The sequence below is a fragment of the Monodelphis domestica genome, chromosome 1 (genome assembly GCF_027887165.1).
Source record: "Monodelphis domestica isolate mMonDom1 chromosome 1, mMonDom1.pri, whole genome shotgun sequence".
NCBI classification, from domain to species: domain Eukaryota; kingdom Metazoa; phylum Chordata; class Mammalia; order Didelphimorphia; family Didelphidae; genus Monodelphis; species Monodelphis domestica.
Window position 1 is genome coordinate 264985763 of NC_077227.1, and position 21075 is coordinate 265006837.

The following is a 21075-nucleotide window of genomic DNA, read 5'->3' on the forward strand; positions in this document are numbered from 1 at the left end:
TTCTTTTATCCCCTATATTGAATCATTTCTAAGTCCTGACAATTTTAACTTTTCTACTTCTCCCATTTTCCTTTGTTTTATTCACTTAAGTCTTTTCCAATTTGAATATCTTTATAAGTTATCAGTGTACTAATAGGAGCAAGAGGGGGAAAAGATATATTGTATATTTAATTGCTTAGTCCTGCTTTGTAACTTAATGCATTTTAGGGAGAGAGGAACAAAATAGATATGGAGCTTAATATGTGTATTAACTTGTGTGCTGTATATGATTTGAAAGACTTATTGTATAAAAAGTGTATACCTACCTTTGAAGAACTAGGTTTCATATTTAAAGAACTAGATTGAAGTTATAATAAATGCTTCTGAGATATGCTGATTAACTGAGATATATTCCTTCTCATACTACATCTTGAATGAAATACAATTTATCTGGAGGAGAAAATTGTTTATAATAGACAATTTTATTTTCTTAGCTGGTACTTCAACTTCAACTTCCATAATGATGAAAGTATCAATATTAATATATAGAAATCATGATTTGTACATTCATTGTCCATGGGATACTTTACAGATTTATTTTTTATGTGAAATAGACTATATTTAGTTAAGTAATTAATTCCATGATTTTATTTACACATATTTTCTTTTCTAGGATGAAAACAGCATTCTTTATCTTTAACCTTGCAGAAACTGCTAATGTACCTACAAATATGAAAGCAGAACTTTATGCTCTTACATATAATGTATGTGATTTTATAAAACATGGTTTTGATTTGGGAATGGTAATATGGGAGACTTATAAAGAGTAATTTGTTCTTTTCTCGTCATCTTTTTGGGCCATTGTAGAAGTGGTAAGCTTTAACAAGTATAGGGAAAAATACTCAAATATATCATTTCACAAATCAATTTGCAAGCATCAAGTGAATTTGTAAAGAACGAGTCCTATCAAATACATATAATTTCCTTTTGTCTGATCTATCTTGATTTATATGCTATTGACTGTGAATGAAAAATTATATGTTTTTTGGTTTTTTAAAGATGAAAAAACAGTGGCAATAGCTTTATTTCTGTATTACTGGTGTTGGGCTAACTTATATGACTAGACAAGCTCTTTGTGACTGGAGTAGGGAGGACAGAGGAGAAGCTTCCTACAGCTACAGTATTATTCAAAGTCTTTCTCACCGAACCATTGAAATTGACTAGATTAAGTGGTCTAATGGACCTGTTCTATAGAAATTGATAATAGGGATTCCCAGACCTAGATTTTTGGAAAGTTGAACTATTATTCGCTATTTCCTAAACAGACAACTATGGATCTACTCAACTAGGATATATGATCATGTATTCAGATCAAGAGAATAATTTGCTCTTTTGACTTTATATCACCAATTGAAAGGTTATGTTTTATACAAGTTGTAAGCAATGGTTCATTGACAAGCCTACATACAATTATAAGACATAACATGAAGCAGTGGAAAATACAGTTGCCCAGTAGACCTCACAAAATTGTTGTTTGTTTTTTTTCTTAAGTGATATATTCAAAAGTCATCAGTCTTTTCATTTTGGTTCCTTTTCCCCCCAACAGCTAAACTGCTCTGTTTTCATCTTTGCCAGACAATAAGCTACTTGAGGAATAGGGATTGTTTAATTTTTATCTTTGTATCTCTAGTACCCAGCCTAGTACCTGGCATGTAGAAGCTAAACATTTAATAAATCCTTATTGAGTGAGATATTTACTAATTAGTTTAGATAAGCCTCTTAATCCCTCTGGAGTTCCATCTATAAAAAGACTAGGTAGTTAATAAGGTCTCCTTCACCTTAAAATTTATAATTCTATGAAAAACAAATGGCAAGGTCTTAGGCTCAGTGCTGTTTATCATGTCAGTAATCTGATCCATTGCTAGCTAACTTGCTTGGTTTTAATATTATTGAAAACATGAGCATATGTTTGGCCTATCTAGATTTACTCTGTCTTATGACTACAAGTCCAGTCCGAGCTATTTGTTCTCAGATGTTCAGTCACAATACTAGGCAAATAATATGAATAATTTAGTACACACTCATCACTACTACTGGGAAGAATGTTCAGAACAAATGTCTGATTAGTGATGAGTCAGTGGCAAAAACATTAAATATGAAGAATAGCATAATTATTTACAGTGGCCCAGATGAAAAGATGGTAAGCTATCAAAGTCAAGTTTGTAAGTTCCCAGGTGAAGACAAACCATGGTAGGGAACAGGAATGATCAACACCTTAGAAACTTGACTTGAAATTCAAAATACTTTAGAATGTTGAAAATGTCAGAAACAGTAGAATCTGTGTTAACTCACTTAGGGGAAAAAAAAACCCTCCCCGAATGAAATTAGATGAGAAATAACTTGCTTCGTGTGATATGGAAGATACATTTTAGTGAGTCTCAAAAGAAAAGCAAATTATGAATGAGCAATAAAATATAGTTACCGAGAACAGTATCATATGATGATACAACATATAATGATACAACAGAGATCATTGCATATAGAACTTGAGTTCTTAATTTTCTCAAGCAGTTGGTGAACTTTTTCTTTTAAACTTGGAGAAAATTCATGTTAGAAGAGCAACGGTTAGAGATAAAAAAGACCTATAACTAAAGGATAGAAGGGCTTTGACTATTTCACCTAGAAAAGAGATACTAAAAGTTTGCTAAGTGGTCTTCATGTATAGCAATGTATATAGTGACTATTTTCTCTTCCAATGTCTGAGAACCAGAAGAAATGAGCTTAAACTACTGAACTAAGCATTTAATTTAGCAGTAAGAAACAACCTTCAATCAGAACATTAGAATAATTTATCAAAAATAGGTTATGGAAGTTCTTTTTCTGAAGCTAAAAGGTCCCTAGTTGGTCTGGTATGGCTCAGGGTGAGTGAATGAGATGATCTGTTAAGGCCCCTTCCAACCCAGTAATTCTGTAAATGTTACCCTATGCAAAAATAATACCTTCCTTCTAGTGAAAGTTTTTTGCTCTATTTTTTTAACCAGGCTAATGATAAGTTCATGTTCTTCAAAAATCTAAATCTTAACATGGAGGTCTTATTAAAGCTATGAAATCATTAGGCAATTAAGCATTTGTTTTATGCAGATTTCTGTCTGACATTTTGTTTATTAGATTTTGATAGTGCCTTTCTTCTTGTTTCCTTTGTAAAACTCAATTATATGAAGTCTGTTGGACCTCTCAATAGACATGATATCGCTGGTGCTTAAAATCTGAATGTCTAAAGGGAAAACAACTAACTCAGAGTTAGAAGACGGTTTCAACCTGAAGTTTAAAAAATGTAAACGTTTTGCTTTAAAAAATGCACAAATTTGAATGTTGTACCCAAAGACAATATTAAAATTGTGAATTTGTTGAGAGCTAATGTGGGAATATGCTTTTAAAACTACTTTTAAAAAATAAGCCAACTGTAAAGGATATTTTTTCCTCTGACAGCTAAATTTAGAGTTTCCAACCTTTCTGCCTGTTGAGTAAATAGCTTTCCATGAATTACAGCTAAATCCCTTTCCCAGAACATCTTTCTGGAGGAAGAGCATTCTGTTCTAACACAGTGTGCCTTAGATTTCCCCCAGCAGTATCCTAAAAAGCCCAGAAGCAGTTTTATATGAAACATATTTGCCACCTGTTACTGTGACAATTACAGTAACATCTTCACATTTTCTGCATCATGCAGCAAGTATTAGATTTTATTAGTTTCTTGACTTTATTGATATGTATGTTATCTATACATTGTTTTTTTTTAAGGTTTAGGTATTGTTTCACACAATTAAATAATAAATATGCATCTTTTTTTTTCAGCTATATAAGGAAATCGTATATCTACAAAAAAAACATCCAGCAAATTGGCATAAGAACTATGCCATAGCTTGTGAAAGAATGCTTCGTTTTCATGAAATCGATGTGAATCCTGAAGTCCTTTTATCTGAGACTATCAAACATTTCCACCTTTATGTGGAGAAAGTACAGGATGATCCACAGCAAGCTGACATTTTAGAGGCTCTTAGGCACCTCAGAAGGGAACTGCAGGGGCTAAGAAAGACCAAAAGAGTCTAAGACAGCAACATTTAGAAAAACATGCTTCTGATTTTGCTTTATGATCCAAAAGCCCAAGAATTGTCTTACTTTTCTTTTTTTTCTCATAAAAGAAATTTTAAGGAACCAGAAAGCCAGTGCTAGCTTCTGGAAATAATGAAAGTAGTAATGTGGTAACTTGCCACAATATACAGACGTGTACCCTGTGCTGTTTAATGACAAGGATTTTAGCTGTTCTGTGTTATCAGAAATGAGGATTTCAGAGAATATTGCTAGAAAATCTTGTTAAAATAATCATGCATAAAATTGTTCTGTGTTTTGTAGGAATTTGAGATAGGATTAATGTTTTCCCTATTTTTGTATCCTTAAATTTACTCATTCAGAATTCAGGAACCTTGTTTTCCTGTGGCCAACTCTATAAAGTGTAACATATTTAAAAAAGAAATCTTAAAACTTTTCTAATTCTTGCCACTGAATTTTGAATAGTAATCAAAGTCAACATATGAGGTTTTTTCCCCTTTCTTTCAAATCACCTGGTGGTTTGCACAAACCTTCTGCAGCTCTGGGGTAAAACTCTAGTCTGATGATATGCTGATAAAAGTACAGTTATTATCTCATCTTAGGTGGTGCTTTCAGATTATCAAACAAGTAAAGCTGATTTGGTGTTCACTTGTCTCAGTTGCATGAACTGCTTGGCAAGTAAACAGTTTCCCATTTTCCTAATTATTTTAATATTTGTGTTTTATCCCTATTTGTACTCTCATACGTACCAGATGGTCCTAATAATTAGTAGAGTCGTGCTGCCAAAAATGCAAAAAAAAAAGATTATATAAATTCTGTTACAAGCATCTTCTATAGATATTACTAAAGAGAACATACTAAGAAATGCAAATAATGGTTCTTTATTTTATTATGACAGTTAATTAATAGCAACCTGTTTTAATGAATAAAGTCACTTAGAGTCCTTCAGCACTTCCTAAGTAGAGGCCAGAATCCGTAGGGATTCTTTCCCCCCCAATTGTATAGCTCTTAGACTCCAAGCACTATATAGGCCCCTGTATAGAAATGCTCACTAATGAAGAGGGAGGGCTAGAAGCTTGTCTGCATTCAAAGATCACTGGTGAGTCATTCAGCAAGAAAAGGCCCCTTACTAGGAATAGTCACAGTTCCGTGGCATTGTACTAGCAAAAGGGTCTGATCAAAGGTCTCCTGTGGAGCTTGCATGGTTCCCTTTCATACTACGACCATAATTAAAACCACTAATTCTCTTTTAAAATGCTGCAGGATGCCATGTAGGCATCTGTCTGGAGTGTCCTTTGTGATGTCATAAGCTGTTAAGGACCAGTGCCGAGGGCTTTTGAGTGAAATGCCAGTCATGAAGGTGCTTCAAGACAAGGGTTCCTCTAAAGGCTTGACAGGGCCTTGACTGCACAATTCGAGCTGAATTTGCCCCCTTGTCAGCTGCCAGTAAATAAATCTCAAAGGGGGAAAAGCTGAAGTTTCATTACCTGATCCATGGGGCTTTGTTGGTTTTGGCATCACACAGGGGAAGCTCTTGCCCCTCCATTCTGTGGATTTGAAGATGTCCATTGGAGCCTGCAGAGCCTGGATAGGGTTCAGAGCAGAACCTTTTGAAGAGTGTCAATAGTTGTAACAGTTCAGCTGTTAGGAAGACAAATAAATGGAGGAGCTCATTAATCCGCTTTTGGCTCTCAGTGCCTTTTGCCCTTTTATCACAGCCCTATTAGGCTCCTACTCATCTTGAACCAGAAAAAAATGAATTGAAGTTGTTGAGTACTAATTGGCAAAGACTTTTAATCATGGGCCAAGAACCTTCACTGACTTGAAAGTAACTTCTCCACAGGGAGGAACCCAAAATCTGGTTTACCCTAAAACAAAAACCAGTTGGGGTTCAGTGTGGTATAAAAATTTAAAGATGCATTGATAAATTGGCTAAGTTTATCCACTTGAAAGAAATTATGTACATGATTATAATTTTCACTGTTTTTAAAGTAGAAATAAATACAATTTAAAAACTTAATTTCCAGAAACTCTTTGTAATTATTGGCATGAATGTGAAGATATTTTTATTTGATGTATGTATATTTTTCCAGTTACACTGTAAAAAATAGTAAAGGTCATGTTTAGGATATAAATAGGATGTCTTCCTATTTGGGGGATATATTTCCATATGCCTTTGATGTTTCATTTTATAATTGTACTTGTATCTGTTTAAAATGTATGATGAATAACTTTGTAACAAAAGGAAAGAAAGGATTCTTATAAAACGAGATGATAAAAATTAGATGTACTTCAGTGACTTAATACCATTGGCATATAAAATTAAAAGGTGACTGGTAGATGGTAGGAATGTTAGGCTTCGTTCCCAGTTCTAACTTGGAAGAGTTCCATACTATTTTGTAAAGTTGGGTGATTTGCTTTTGTTTTTCCTGAATTTGACTTTTCTCTCTGCCTATATCTTTAACACTATGAAATCTGACAAAGACGACTTCCCTATAGTGTTCCACCCCATGCATTGTAGGAAAGTGAGGGAAGATGACTTCCTCTTGTGAGATTTTGGCCAGCATTTTCTGAGCAGCAACCTGGGAGCAAAATAGGTTGGCAAAGCAATAGAAACCCCACGATGTCAACTTCTGCCTGCACTTTGGCCTTAGGAGCAAGTGAAAGCCAGACATATTATCAATCTGCTCCACTGTCGTGCTGCCCTTATATCGAGGCTGGCCTGACAAGACTGTGTAACAGACAGAGGAGGGCTTCAACTTCCCATATCATCTCCCAGATCACTGGAGCAACAGTCTGATATGCTGTCCATTGACTACCCTGGCCTCCATTACTACTCTGAAGGATAAAACTTTTACTTCCAAGCTGCCATTAAGTCTTTGTAGTTGTTGACAAAGCCTGTGATTTTTTTGCCATATTGTCTGCTTGCCTTCCTTTTATTTGTGCGTGTGTTTTAAGGATCCATTTAATCCAAGGAGCCCTTGTGCCCTTTTAGACAAAACAATATATTATCTCATTGATATTTTTTATTGAAAAATAGAAAATGTTGATATTCATATTCAATGATTTCTGGTAAGGCAAATGTTATGTTTAATAATTAATCTACTGAGTGTGAACCTCCACTTTGTTTTTAGACTGTTTTTGTTTCTTTTAAGTAATAAAATAGACAAGAAACCATGAGTTTTTAGCCATGGTTTCTAATAATGATGGTTAAACAGAGCATGCTAACAGGCTTATGCATGAAAATATATAATATGAGCATCTTGTGGAATTATATTCACTTGATGTATTTTGTTATGTATATATGTATAGAAATATATGCCACTTTAATTAGGGTCACCTACACTCATTATTTTTTTTATACTGAAACCAAGACTTCTGTTTTTTTAAAGAAGATACTTGAATTTCATAGGATAGATCATTTCCATATTTGTTATAGAGTAAAAAAGGTGCTCACATTTCCAGGGAATTTGGGGAACATTTATTGAAAGTCAAGATTTTGGCATGGCATCACAAAGCAAACATGGAGCTAAACCTTCTACCACGATGAAGACACCATTATCAGTACCATCTAAAGGAATGTTTGAATTTGGATCTACATTGGAAGTCTGAATCAAGCACCCCAAACAGCAGTTTTCTTAGATATCACAATGCAAACTCATCAAGAATACCTTGAACCCTGCAGTTTCCTTTGGAACAATATCCTTCTGACTGACTGCTTTTCAGGTTATCAGTCTATATTTAGTTAATCTTTAAAATGCAGTTAGGTGTGAAGGAAAATGTTGTTATCTTGAATCAAAGTAACAAAGCCATAGATTTGCAAGATGGAGAAATGATTCTAGATAGACCACCAATAATTGCTAGTTTGGAGCTCCTTGTAAATGGAAGTTCCCTGGGTCTTTTATGTATCATTTGCTAAGATTTATTTTCATTAACATTATATTCTCAGGAGTTGAAGTGGGGGAAGGTTGAAGGAAGTTCAGATAGCATGGAGGGCACAGTTGGACTTCATTTCTATCCCCATGATCCATCAACATAGAACTCACAAATATCCTTAATGTCTCTGCTAGTATGGAGAATCCTCTATATTAATTGTTTTGAAAATAACTCTGTCTGAGGAAAGACTCTGAGCGAACACTCTGATGCAAATACTAACAACATGGCAATGGGTTCAAGTCAAGAACACATATGATACCAGTGGAATCACGCGTCGGCCACGGGGGGTGGGAGGGAGGAAAAGAAAATGATCTTTGTATTTAATGAAAAATGCATGGAAATGATCAAATAAAATACTATAAAATTAAAAAAAAAACAAAAAAAAAAGAAAATAACTCTGTCTTGGGGGAGCAGCGAAGTGGCTTGGTAGATTGAGAGCCAGGCCCAGAGATGTGAGATCCTGGGTTCAAATTTGGCCTCAGATGCTTCCTGGCTATGTGACCCTGGGTAATTCACAACCCCCATTTCCTAGCTTTTACCACTCTTCTGCCTTAGAACCAATATACAGCATTGATTCTAAGACAGATAGTAAGGGTTTTTGTTTTCATTTTTTCTTCTGAATTCTTGTATTTGAATCCTCAGTGTTCCTTTAGTTGTAATTTATTTACTACAATATCGTTTTTTTAAAAAAAAACAGATGCAAAATTTAGGAGACTGCTGATGAATTCTACTTACAGTACTTCAGAACCAAAAAATTGGGCAGTTAAACTTATACAGGTCAACAATTTGTCAAAGTCTTAAAATGCTTATTTATAGTGAAATCTATATAAAACCATTAAAAATTTATATTATTTAAAAAAATGAAAAGTAATTTCCTTTTCCACAACTTGTCAAAACTGACTCTAACCCTCCAATCCATTTCCCTCTCCCACCCACCCATACAGTGATCACAAGACCCAAACATATTGCTTGAATAGACTGTGCCCTAAGAAGATAGAACACCTTTAAAACAGCTTAGAATAGCAACTGAACATTTGTACATTCACAAAGGGGTAGACAACTACATGAAAGAGGTGAGTGTGAGTATACACATGTATGTGTTTTCCCAAAGCCTTAGTAGAAGGTAAGGGTTTAAAAAACAAACAAACAACTTTTCTTTAGTGGTGGTTTTCATTCAGATAGAAAAAAACATTTGACATTTAGTATCTTTAGTATATAGATTTTGTTGTTAGTAAAAATTTGAAATGGGTATTTGTAAAAGGGTCCTATTTTATCAAAAATGCAATATACTATAATCAAAATTTAATGAAGCTTTAATAGTGTATGATACCTTGTATTTAATTGGATCTGTGATCTCATTGATGTAATACTCACTAGAAGAGGACAAGTCACAATCCAATCATACCTTCTTATTCTGTGTGTGTGTGTGTGTGTGTGTGTGTGGCTTTTGTCCATATCCTTACTTAAATTCACCATAAGGGATCAATATGTGCAGCATACTGGGGGCCTATAAATGGATTTTAATATTATGATAGCACCAATCCAACAAGTAGTTGTTATTTCTTACTCTAGCTACATGACAAGCCCTCCTTTACATCCCAGCTTTACATCTCTTCAGTGTTGTCTTCTAATAGGATCATGGAATTAGAGCTAGAAGGAATTTAGAGGTCATTAAACCCAAGCTTACATTTTGTAGATCCAGAAACTGAGGCTCAGAGTTCAGTGGTTTGCTCAGTGTTACATGGTAGAAGTCTGAAACAGTTTCAGTCCAGGTCTTCCTGATAAGTCTTTTAATCTGTCCACTAAACCACACTATCCTAATAAATGCTGGATGCAATCTACGTTTGCCCATCGTGCAATCCTTTTTTGCCCTGTGGAGGATCTGCTTTGACTTTCAGAGATGTATGGTATTTCTGCAATTCACAACCATAGAGGCTCTTTGGAAGAATATTAGCATATTTTAAGATGGAATTTTGTTTTAGGGAGAAGCCAGATAGAATAGAAAGTACTGCACAATTTCTTAAAACTAATCTGCCCAGATTTTGTATTCATTTCTAGATCTATAGAATTCATCATCTGCAGTGTCTGTCCAAAATATATATACTGATGCACCAGCTCTATAATCTGTCCATTCAGCTACATGTTATAGTTCTTTAATTGTTTTTTCCTATTTGGATTGTCAGACCAAACTCTTGAATGATTGTAAATCTCATTAAAGAAGTTTTGCAGTATTTTGAGACTAAAGTACTTCTGAAGGATATTACCATCTATATGAAATTCCTTTTCTATTTGAACTCAATACTGTCACGCTTCATGATGTTTTCTCATCTTTTCAACAAGGGTATCCTTTATATATGTGTAGATTATTTTCCTAAAGATTTTTCTGAAATAGTAAAACAAGTATCAGTGAATTGTTTATTACATGCCTACTATGTGTTAGGTACTAAGTAACTGAGTATATGTTAAGAGATTCAGATACAAAAATGGAAATCCCTACTCAAGAGAAACATATTCCAGAAAAGAAAACTATATACGGAATAAATATAAAGAGAATAAACTTAGTAGTTAAATTCAGATAATTTCAGAGGGAGGAAACTAGCCTTTGAAAGAATCAGTGTTGTTTCATTTTGAAGGTGGTGCTTAAGTAGTATCCGGAAGGGAGAGAGGGAAAATGGGAGTTTACAGAAAATGTGTTGTGATAGCCATTTGTGGAGAACAGCATTGAAATGAGAAGGTGCATTCTGGACATTGAGTCCAGTCATTGCAAAAGTATGCAAATAATTCTTGGTATCCTCTTGATCACTTTTCTTTTTTTAAACCTAAGGCAGAATAGTGGTAAGGGCTAGACAGTTGGGATTAAGTAACTTATCCTGGGTCCCATAGCTAGGAAGTATCTGAGGTCATATTCAAACCCACGTCCTTCCTACTCTAGGCCTGGCTCTCTATCCACTGAGCTACCTAGTTACCCAACTCTAGATTACCTTTGACTTTTTTGCTTTGATGTTGTTTTGGTAGTAATAAGGTCTATTCATTCTCTATCCTCCCCTCTTTCAGATATTTCAGAATCTTCTCTATCCTCATAATTGTGGCACCTCCAATAGGAGCTTCTGCTGTATATACTTAGTCTAATTTACCTGCTTTTCTTTTTCTTCTTTTTCATTAGTACTTTTTAAGATCCTTTATGTGATATATCAGGGGCTAGGATGTTAAGGTCCAAATGTGATTATATCATTGTCATTATGTATAGTTTGTTATAGAAATAGAAGCATTTTCTATCTTTTCATTTGTTCTCCCATTTTTATCCTTAAATGTTCCTGGAATAATTTGGTTTCACTGGGTATATTAGTTTAATGGATAAGTTAGTCATCACTTAGATTCAAATCCCTAGGTATAGAAAATGATTTCATGAGAGAGATCTGTCATAAAATCAAATAAGATTTATTACTGAAATGAGCAGGAAAGGGCATCAAGCAACAGCTCCATCAGCTCTGATAGCTGAGCAATGGAGGCTTCCATACCAAGAATGTGAGGTGACTTATCTAGTCCTCTACTTGAAGTGTTAAAGACCACGGGTCTTACACGGCCTTCTGAAACAGACCGTTTTATATCTGCCTAGAACTACATGGCAAAGTATTATGTAGCTATACTTTTTCCACTGAGGTTGTTTCCACAGGATTAAAAGAATGAAGCTGGCCAATGGCCCTAAAATGGAACTCTGTCACTGTTTCAAAATGAAATCTGCCCTTGCTTGGCTTGTATAAGGAAAGCATCTGTGCAAAGAGGGAGGTAGTAACTGCTTCCTGGCAAGTAGAAATGTAAGCAAAAAAAAAAAATATCAAAGATGTGACTTTATTTTAGGCAAAGATTGAGAGCAGTCGGGAGAGAAAACCAGGATCCCAGCACAAATGGCACACATACCTTGCCCCTAGGATTGTGGAGATTAGGTTTACCGAAATTATTTAAGAGGAAGTAGTTCAGCCGATGTCCTCCACACCTTGGTCAAACACCATGCTTTCTGCAAATTCCCATTTTTCCGTGACTAATTTTTGCAATCTTGTGAGACAAAACTGTAATTTTCCACCATCCTACCCCTTAAGATTTTGCAAATGAGTTTATCTGTCAGTAAGCAAACAAGTCTTTATTAAATATTTATTATGTGCTAGGCATTATGTTAAGTACTAGGAATATAAAGGCCCAAATAGAACACTTACCCCAAAGGAGCTCACCATATAAATAGTAGAGACAGAATAGAAATTGTTTTGTATAAATAAGATATATTCCATGTAAATGGAAGGGAATTTCAGAGGGAAGACTTGGGATTTGGGAAGGCCACATGAAAAAGGTAAGAGAATCTATTCCAGGGTTACATTTGGCTGCCATAACTTTTGTTTTTAAACCTTTACCGTCTCTCTTGGAGTTGATACTAAATATCAGTCCCAAGGCAGCAGAGCTGTAAGATCTAGGCAACTGGGATAGAGTGGCCTGCCCAGGGTGATACTGCTAGGAAGTATCTCTGGCCAAATTTGAACCCAGCACCTCCCATTTCCAGGTTTCCCTTTCCCTCCCTTGTTTTTGTTCATTAATAAACTTTTTTTTTAAGTTAGGTTGGAGCCCTTTTAATTGTATGCCATATCCCTTCATTTTAATTTTTCTAATTTGATCTTGATCTCTAATAAGTCAGTGGTTTTACTTACCTAGATAATTGATGCAAAAAGTGATTTACATTGATAACCAGTCATTTCCTGTGAAGATATAGTCAATTTCATTTCTCTGTGTGTGATTTATGTGTGTGTGTCTGTGTGTATGAATATGACTTCTAAAAGCCTTTGGCCTCACATTTCTTCAATTATGAGAGATTTAGAAAACTTTTTTCATGTGTTTATTGATAAATTTGATTTCTTGATCTGTAAACTGCCTATTCATATCCTTTGACCATTTGTCAGCTGCAGAATGACTCAATTTTTTGTACAATTGACTTAGCTCCTTATAAATCTGAGAAATGAGACCTTTGTCAGAGGTTTTTGTTACAAAAATTTTCCCCAATTTGTTGCTTCCCTTCTAATTTTGGTTGCATTGATTTTGTTTGTACAGAAACTTTTTAATTAAATATAATAAAAATTAATTTATTTTACATTTTATAGTGTTCTCTATCTCCTACTTGGTCTTAAATTCCTTCCTTTCCCATAGATCTGACAGATATAGTATTCTATGTTCACCTAATTTGTTTATGATTTCTCTCTTTATATTTAAGTCATTAACCCATTCTGAGTTCATCTTGGTATAGGGTGTAACATGTTGATCTAAACCCAATTTCTCTCATACTATTTTCCAATTTTCCCAGCAGTTTTTGTCAAATGGTGAGTTCTTGTCCTTTTGGGATTTATTGAACACTATCTTGCTACTGTCATTTACCCCAAATCTATTACATGGATCCACCCTTCTATCTCTTGAGTCAGTACCATATAGTTTTGATGATCACTGCTTTGTGGTATATTTTGAGATCTGATAAAGCTAGGCCTCCATCCTTCACTTTTTTTTCCATTATTTCTCTTGATACTTGATATTTTGTTCTTCCAGATGAATTTCATATTTTTTTAATTCTATAAAAAAGTGTTTTAGTAATTTGATATAGCACTGAATAAGTAAATTAATTAAGGTAGGATTGTCATTTTTTTATATTAGCTTCTCCTACTCATGAGCAATTGATGTTTTTCCAATTGTTTAGATCTAGTTTTATTTGTGTGAAGAATTTTTTGTAGTTATGTTCATATAATTCCTAAATTTATCTTGGCAAGTAGATTCCCAGGTATTTTATCTTTTTAGGGTAATTTTAAATGAAGTTTCTCTTTCTAACTCATAGTGCTGGGGTTTTTTATTTGTTTTTCTTTTGGAAACATATAGGAATGCTGATTATTTATGTGGGTTATTTTGTACCCTGCCACTTTGATAAGGTTATAGATTGTTTCTACTAGATTTTTAGTTGATTTTCTTGGAATCTCTAGGTATATACCATCATGCCATCTGCAAAGACTGATAGATTAATTCCCTCATTGCCTACTTTGATCCCTTCAATTTCTTTTTCTTCTCTAATCACTACTATTAGCATTTCTGGTACAATATTAAACAGTAGTGGTGATTATGGGCATCCTTAATTCACCCCTGTTCTCAATAGGAAGGTATCTAAAGTATCCCCATTGCAAATTATACTTGCTGATGGTTTTAAATAAATCCTGTTTATTTTTTTAGGAAAGGCCCTTCTATTCCTATGCTTTCTAGTGTTTTTAATAGGCATAGATGTATTTTGTTAAAGGCTTTTTCGGCATCTGTTGAGATAATTATGTGATTTCTATTAGTTTGGTTGTTGATATGGTCAATTATGCAGATGATTTTTCTAATATTAAACCATCCTGGAATTCCTGGTATAAATCCCACCTAGTCATACATATCCTTGTAATAACTTGTAGCCTTTTAGCTAGTATTTTATTTACTATTTTTGCGTCTATATTCATTAAGGATATTGATCTATAGTTTTACTTCTCTGTTTTTGGTCATCCTGGCTTGGGAATCAGTACCATACTTGTATCATAAAAAGAATTTGGTAAGATTCTTTCTGTGCCTGTTTTATCACATAGTTTGTAGAGTATTGGGATTAATTGATCTTTAAATGTTTGATAGAATTCCCTTGTGAATCCATCTGGCCCTGGTGATTTTTTCTAAGGGAGTTCTTTGATGGCTTGTTCAATTTCTTTTTCTGATATGGGATTATTAGTATTCTATTTTCTCTTCTGTTAATCTAGGCAGTTTGTATTTTTTCAAATATTCATCCATTTCACCTAGATTTCCATATTTATTGCCACATAATTGGGCAAAATAGTTCTTAATAATTACCTTAATTTCTTGTTCATTAGAGGTGAGATCATCCTTTCCATTCATAATACTGTAAATTTGGTGCTCTTCTTTCTTTTTCTTAATTAGATTAATCAATATTTTATTTTATTTGTTTTTTGAAATACTAGCTTCTAGTCTTATTTATTAGTTCAATAGTTCTTTCACTTTCTATTTTATTAATTTCTCCTTTAATTTTTAGGATTTCTAATTTAGTTTTTATTTGGGGATTTTTAATTTGTTCACTTTCTAGTTTTTTTTTTTAATTTTCATGCCCAATTTGTTAATCTTCTCATTCTCTTTTTTGTTAATATGGGTACTCTAGGATATAAAATTTCCCCTGAGTACTGCTTTTGCAGTATCCCAAAAATTGTGATATGTTGTTTCCTCATTGTCATTCTCTTCAATGAAATCATTAATTTTTTTTTATTTTAACCAACCAGTTTTTGAGAATCAGATTATTTAATTTCCAATTAATTTTTGATTTGCCTCTCCATGTATCCTTACTGATTATGATTTTTATTGCATTATAATCTAAAAAAGTTGCATTTATTATTTCTGCTTTTCTGCATTTGTTTGTAATGTTTTATGCTGTAGTACTTGGTCATTCTTTGTGAATGTACCATGTGCTGCTGAAAGGAAGATATATTCCTTTTTATCCCTATTTACTTTTCTCCATATATTTAACTCTTAATTTTTCCAAGATTTCATTCACATCTCTTACCTCTTTCTTATTTATTTTTTATTTCATTTATCTAGATCTGATAGAGGAAGATTAGGTCTCCCACTAGTATAGTTTTACTATCTATTTCATCCTTGAGCTCCACTAGTTTCTTCTTTAGAAATTTGGATGCTATACCATTTGGAGCATATATGTTAAGTACTGATATTTCTTCATTTTCTATACTGCCTTTTATCAGGATGTAATAACCTTCCTTATCTCTTTTAATCAGATCTATTTTTACTTTGGCTTTGTAAGATATAATTGCAACTACTGCCTTCTTTTTTCTCAGTTGATACCCAATAAATTCTGCTCAGCCTCTTACCTTTACCTTGTGTGTGTCTACCTGCCTCTGTGTGATTCTTGTAGACATGTGGTAGGATTTTGGTTCTTAATCCACTCTGCTATCTGCTTCCATTTTATGGGTGAGTTTATCCCATTCACATTCAGAATTATGATTACCACATGTGTACTGCCCATCATTTTATTTCCTTTTTTAGTCTTGCCCTTTCTTCTTTCACTATTTCCCTCTACAGCAGTGTTTTGCTTTTAATCAGTCCTCCTTTCCCCACCCTTATTTTACTTTCCTTCCTACCTCTTCCCTTATTATTCCCCTCTTATTTCCCTTTAAGGTCTGTTAATAGCCTCTTCAATCTTTTCCTCCTTTTTAATACTCCCTACCCTAACTCTTCCTTGGTCTTAAAGTCTTTCCTTTCTCAAAGATCTGACATGTATACTATTCGGTGTTCACATAATTTACTTATAGATTCCTTCTTTATATTCAAGTCATTAACCCATTCTGAGTTTATCTTGGTGTAGGATGTGAGATGTTGATCCAAACCTAATCTCTCCCATACTGTCTTCCAATTTTCCCAGCAGTTTTTATCAAATAGTGGATTTTGGTCCCAAAAGCTGGGATCTTTGGGCTTATCATAGACTTTCTTACTGAGGTCATTTTCCCCAAGTTTGTTCCACTGATCCTCCTTTCTATCTCTTAGCCAGTACCATCTTGTTTGATGACCACTGCTTTATAGTATAATTTGAGATCTGGGACTGCAAGGCCACATTCCTTTACATTTTTTTTTCATTATTTCCTTGGATATCCTTGATTTTTTGTTCTTCCAAATGAACTTTGTTATGGTTTCTCCTAAATCAGCAAAAAAAAATTTTTGGTAGATCAATGGGTATGGCACTAAATAAATAAATAATTTTAGGTAGGATGGTCATTTTTATTATATTAGCTCATCCTACCCATGAGCAGTTAATGTTTTTCAAATTGTTTAGATCTAGTTTTAATTGTGTGGAAAGCGTTTTGTAGTTGTGTTCATATAGTTCTTGTGTCTGTCTCAGCAGATAGATTCCTAAGTATTTTATATTGTCTAGGATGATTTTAAATGGGATTTCTTTCTAAATCTTGCTTCTGAGATGTGTTGGAGATATATAGAAATGCTGATGACTTATTTGGGTTTATTTTATATCCTGCAACTTTGCTAAAGTTGTTGATTATTTTGACTAGCTTTTTGGTTGATTCTCTAAAATTCTTTAAGTAGACCATCATATCATCTGCAAAGAGTGATAGCTTGGTCTCCTCATCACCAACTTTAATACCTTCAATTTTTTTTCTCTAATTGCTACTGCTAGTGTTTCTAGTACAATGTTAAATAATAGAGGTGATAATGGGCATCTTTGTTTCACTCCTGATTGTATTGGGAATGCATCTAGTTTATCCCTATTGCAGATGATGTTTGTTGGTGGTTTTATAGAAATACTGTTTATTATTTTTAGGAAAGGACCTTCTATTCCTATACCTTCTAGTGTTTTCAATAGCAATGAGTGTTGTGTTTTGTCAAAGGCTTTTTCTCTGTCTGTTGAGATAATCATGTGATTTTTGTTTGTTTCCTTGTTGTGTATGGTATTCCTAATATTGAACTATCCTTGCATTCCTGGTATAAATCCCATCTTATCATAATGAATAACTCCCATGATCACTTGCCAGAGTCTTTTTGCTAGTATTCTATTTAAGATTTTTGCATCTATGTTCATTAAGGAGATTGGTCTCCTTAGTTTTCTTTCTCTGTTTTTGAACTGCCTGACTTTGGAATCAATACCATATTTGTGTCATAAAAGGAATCTGGTAGAACTCCTTTGCTTATTCTGTTAAATAGTTTGTATAATATTGGGATTAGTTGTTCTTTGAATGTTTGATAGAATTCACTTGTGAATCCATCAGGCCCTGGGAATTTTTTCTTAGGGAGTTCTTTGATGGTTTGTTCAATTTCTTTTTCTGATATGGTATTATTTAAGAATTCTATTTCTTCTCCTGTTAATCTAGGCAATTTATATTTTTTGTAAATATTCATCCATATCACCTAGATAGCCATGTATTTGTTGCCATGTAATTTGACAAAATAGTTTTTAATGATTGCTTTAATTTCCTCATCATTAGAGGTGAGATCTCCCTTTTTATCTATGATAGTGTTAATTTGGTTTTCTTCTTTCCTTTTTTATTATTAAATTGACCAGTACTTTGTCTATTTTGTTTGTTTGTTTGTTTTAAAAAAAATACCAGTTTCTAGTCTTATTTATTAATTCAATAGTTCTTTCACTTTCAATTTTATTAATTTCTCCCTTAATTTTTAGGATCTTTAATTTAGTTTTCATCTGGGGATTTTTATCCTCTGGGGATTGTTTATCATCTGGGGATTGTTCACTTTAAAGTTTTTTGATTTGCATGCCCAATTCATTGACCTCTGCTCTCCCTAATTTGTTAATATATGAACTGAAGGATATAAATTTCCCCCTGAGTACTGCTTTGGCTGCATCCTATAGATTTTGAAAGGATGTCTCATCATTATCATTTTCTTCAATGAAATTATTGTTTCTATGATTTGTTCTTTAACTGATTTTGTAGAATCATATTTAATTTCCAATTAATTTTTCATTTGGCTCTCCATGTACCCTTGCTGATTATTATTTTTATTGCATTATGATCTGAAAAGGTTACATTTCTTTTTTCTGCTTTCCTGCATTTGTTTGCCATGTTCTTATGCCCTAGTACATGGTCAGTCTTTTTTAATGTACCATGTGCTCCTGAAAAGAAGATGTATTCCTTTTTGTCACTATTTATTTTTATCTACATATCTATTAACTCTAATTTTACTAAGATTTCATTCACTTCTCTTATCTCGTTCTTATTTATTTTTTCATTTGATTTATCTAAATTTGATAGTGGTAAGTTCAGGTCTTCCACTCTTATAGTTTTACTATCTATTTCCTCCTTCAACTCCACTAGTTTCTCCTTTAGAAATTTGGATGCTCTACCATTTGGTGCATACATGTTGATTACTGATATTTCCTCATTGTTTATTCTGCCTTTTATCAGGATGTAGTTACCTTCCCTATCCCTTTTAATCAGATCTATTTTTACTTTGGCTTTGTCAGATGTCATGATTTCAACTCCTGCCTTCTTTCTCTCAGTTGAGGCCCAATAGGTTTCTCTCCAACCTTTAATTCTAACCTTATGAGTGTCTACCCACCTCATGTGTGTTTCTTGTGGACAACATATGGTAGGATTATGGTTTCTAATCCACTCTACTATTTGTTTTCCTTTCATGGGTGAGTTCATCCCATTCACATTCAAAGTTATGATTGCCACTTGTGTATTCCCTAGCATTTTGATATCCTCTCCTAATTCTGTCCTTTCTTCTTTTGCTATATCATTTTAAATCAGTGGTTTGCTTTTAATAAGTTCCCCTAATCCCTGCCCTTAATAATCTTCCCTTTCTTCTCCCTCCATTTTTGTTCCCTTCTTAATTTTTAGGGTCTGTTAAGTTCCCTTCCCCCTCTCTTTCCCTACCTTTTTCTACTCCTTTCCCCCTCACCCCCCCTTAGTTTTCCCTTCTCGCTTTCCCTGTAGGATAAGATAGAATTCAGGATCCCAATGGATCTAGATGCTCTTCCCTCTCAGAACTGATTTCACTGAGAATAAGGTTTAAGTATTACCTATTAGCACTCTCTTCCTCTCCTTCTTATAAGAGTATTCTTCCCTTCCCCTTCCCATGTGTCTTTTTGTGTGATAAAGATTATCCTATTTATCTTATTTCTTGAAGTATCTCTTGGTGCCATCTTTAGTTCATGCTCCCTTTTTCTTTTTTTGCATATCATCTTATACCACTTATTACCCCAATCTCTTCCTATGAATGATTCTTCTAGTTACTATAATAGTGAATATAATTTTTGAGAGTTACAAATAACATTTCCCCCATATATTAATATAAACAATTTGATCTTATTGATGCCCTTAAAGAAGAAAGTTAAAATTAAAAAAAAAACCTTTTTCTCCCTTTCCCCTCTCTTTCTTATTTACCTTTTCATGTTTCTCTTGATCTTTGTGTTTGGATATCACACTTTCCACTTAGTTCTGCTCTATTTTTTTATAAATACTTGGAAATCTTCTATTTTGTTGAATGCCCATACCTTCCCCTAGAAGTATATAGTCAGTTTTGATTGGTAGGTGATCTTTGGTTGAAGACCCAATTCTCTTGCCTTTTGGAATATCATATTTCAAGCCTTGTGGTCCTTTGGTGTGGAGTCTGCCAGATCCTGTGTAATCTTGACTGGGGTTCCTTGATATCTGAATTTTCTAGCTATTTGCAATATTTTCTCCTTGGCCTGAAAGCTCTTGAATTTGGCTATAACATTTCTGAGGGTTGTCTTTTGGGGATTTAATGTAAAGGGTAATCTATGGACTCTTTCGATAACTATTTTGCCCTCTTGTTCAAGAATATCAGGGCAGTTTTCTTAGATAATTTCTTGCAATATGATGTCATGGCTTTTATTTTATTCCAGACTTTCTAGTACACCAATAATTCTCAAATTGTCTCTCCTGGATCTGTTTTCCAGGTCAGTTGTCTTTTCAATGAGATATGTCATGTTTTCTTCTATTTTTTTCATTCTTTTGATTTAGCTTTATTAATTCTTACTGTCTCATGAAATCATTAGCTTCTACTTGTCCAATTCTAGTTTTTAAACACTGATTTTTCAACTGTGATCTTTTGATTTTCCTTTTCCATTTGGTCTATCCTGATTTTCATAGCTTTCAGCAGGTCAATTCTGGTCTCTAATTTGCTTATTACTTCATTTGATTTCTGTGCCTCTTTTTCCATGTGGGCAGTTTTTGTCTTTTAAGTTGTTATTTCCTTTTTGTATTACTTTCATTTCTTTTCCCTACTTTTCTTCCCATTTTTCTTCTATCTTTCTTACTTGGTTCTTGAACTCCTTTTTGAGTTCCTTGAGAGCTTGTGGCCAATTTCCTTTTTTTTTTTTTAAATTTGAATGTGTTTGCTTGTTTGTCACTATCTGCTGTTGCTTCTGTATTTTGCTCTTTTTTATACACAGAAATTATCCTCGGTCTAAAACTTTTTGTTGTTGTTGCTTATTCTTTTTGC

At 33.7% G+C, this 21075-nt stretch overlaps 1 protein-coding gene across 1 annotated transcript in view; it reads left to right on the top strand.

Moving 5' to 3' along the window:
* Positions 1 to 6106, top strand: part of TMEM260 (transmembrane protein 260) — a 106518-nt gene extending 100412 nt beyond the window's left edge. The window contains exons 15-16 of the mRNA XM_007472937.3: positions 653 to 743; positions 3832 to 6106. Of these exons, the coding sequence (XP_007472999.1) occupies positions 653 to 743; positions 3832 to 4086 (346 nt within the window). The 3' untranslated portion in view covers positions 4087 to 6106. The remainder of the gene's footprint in view (positions 1 to 652; positions 744 to 3831) is intronic.
* The last annotated feature ends 14969 nt before the right edge of the window (positions 6107 to 21075 follow it).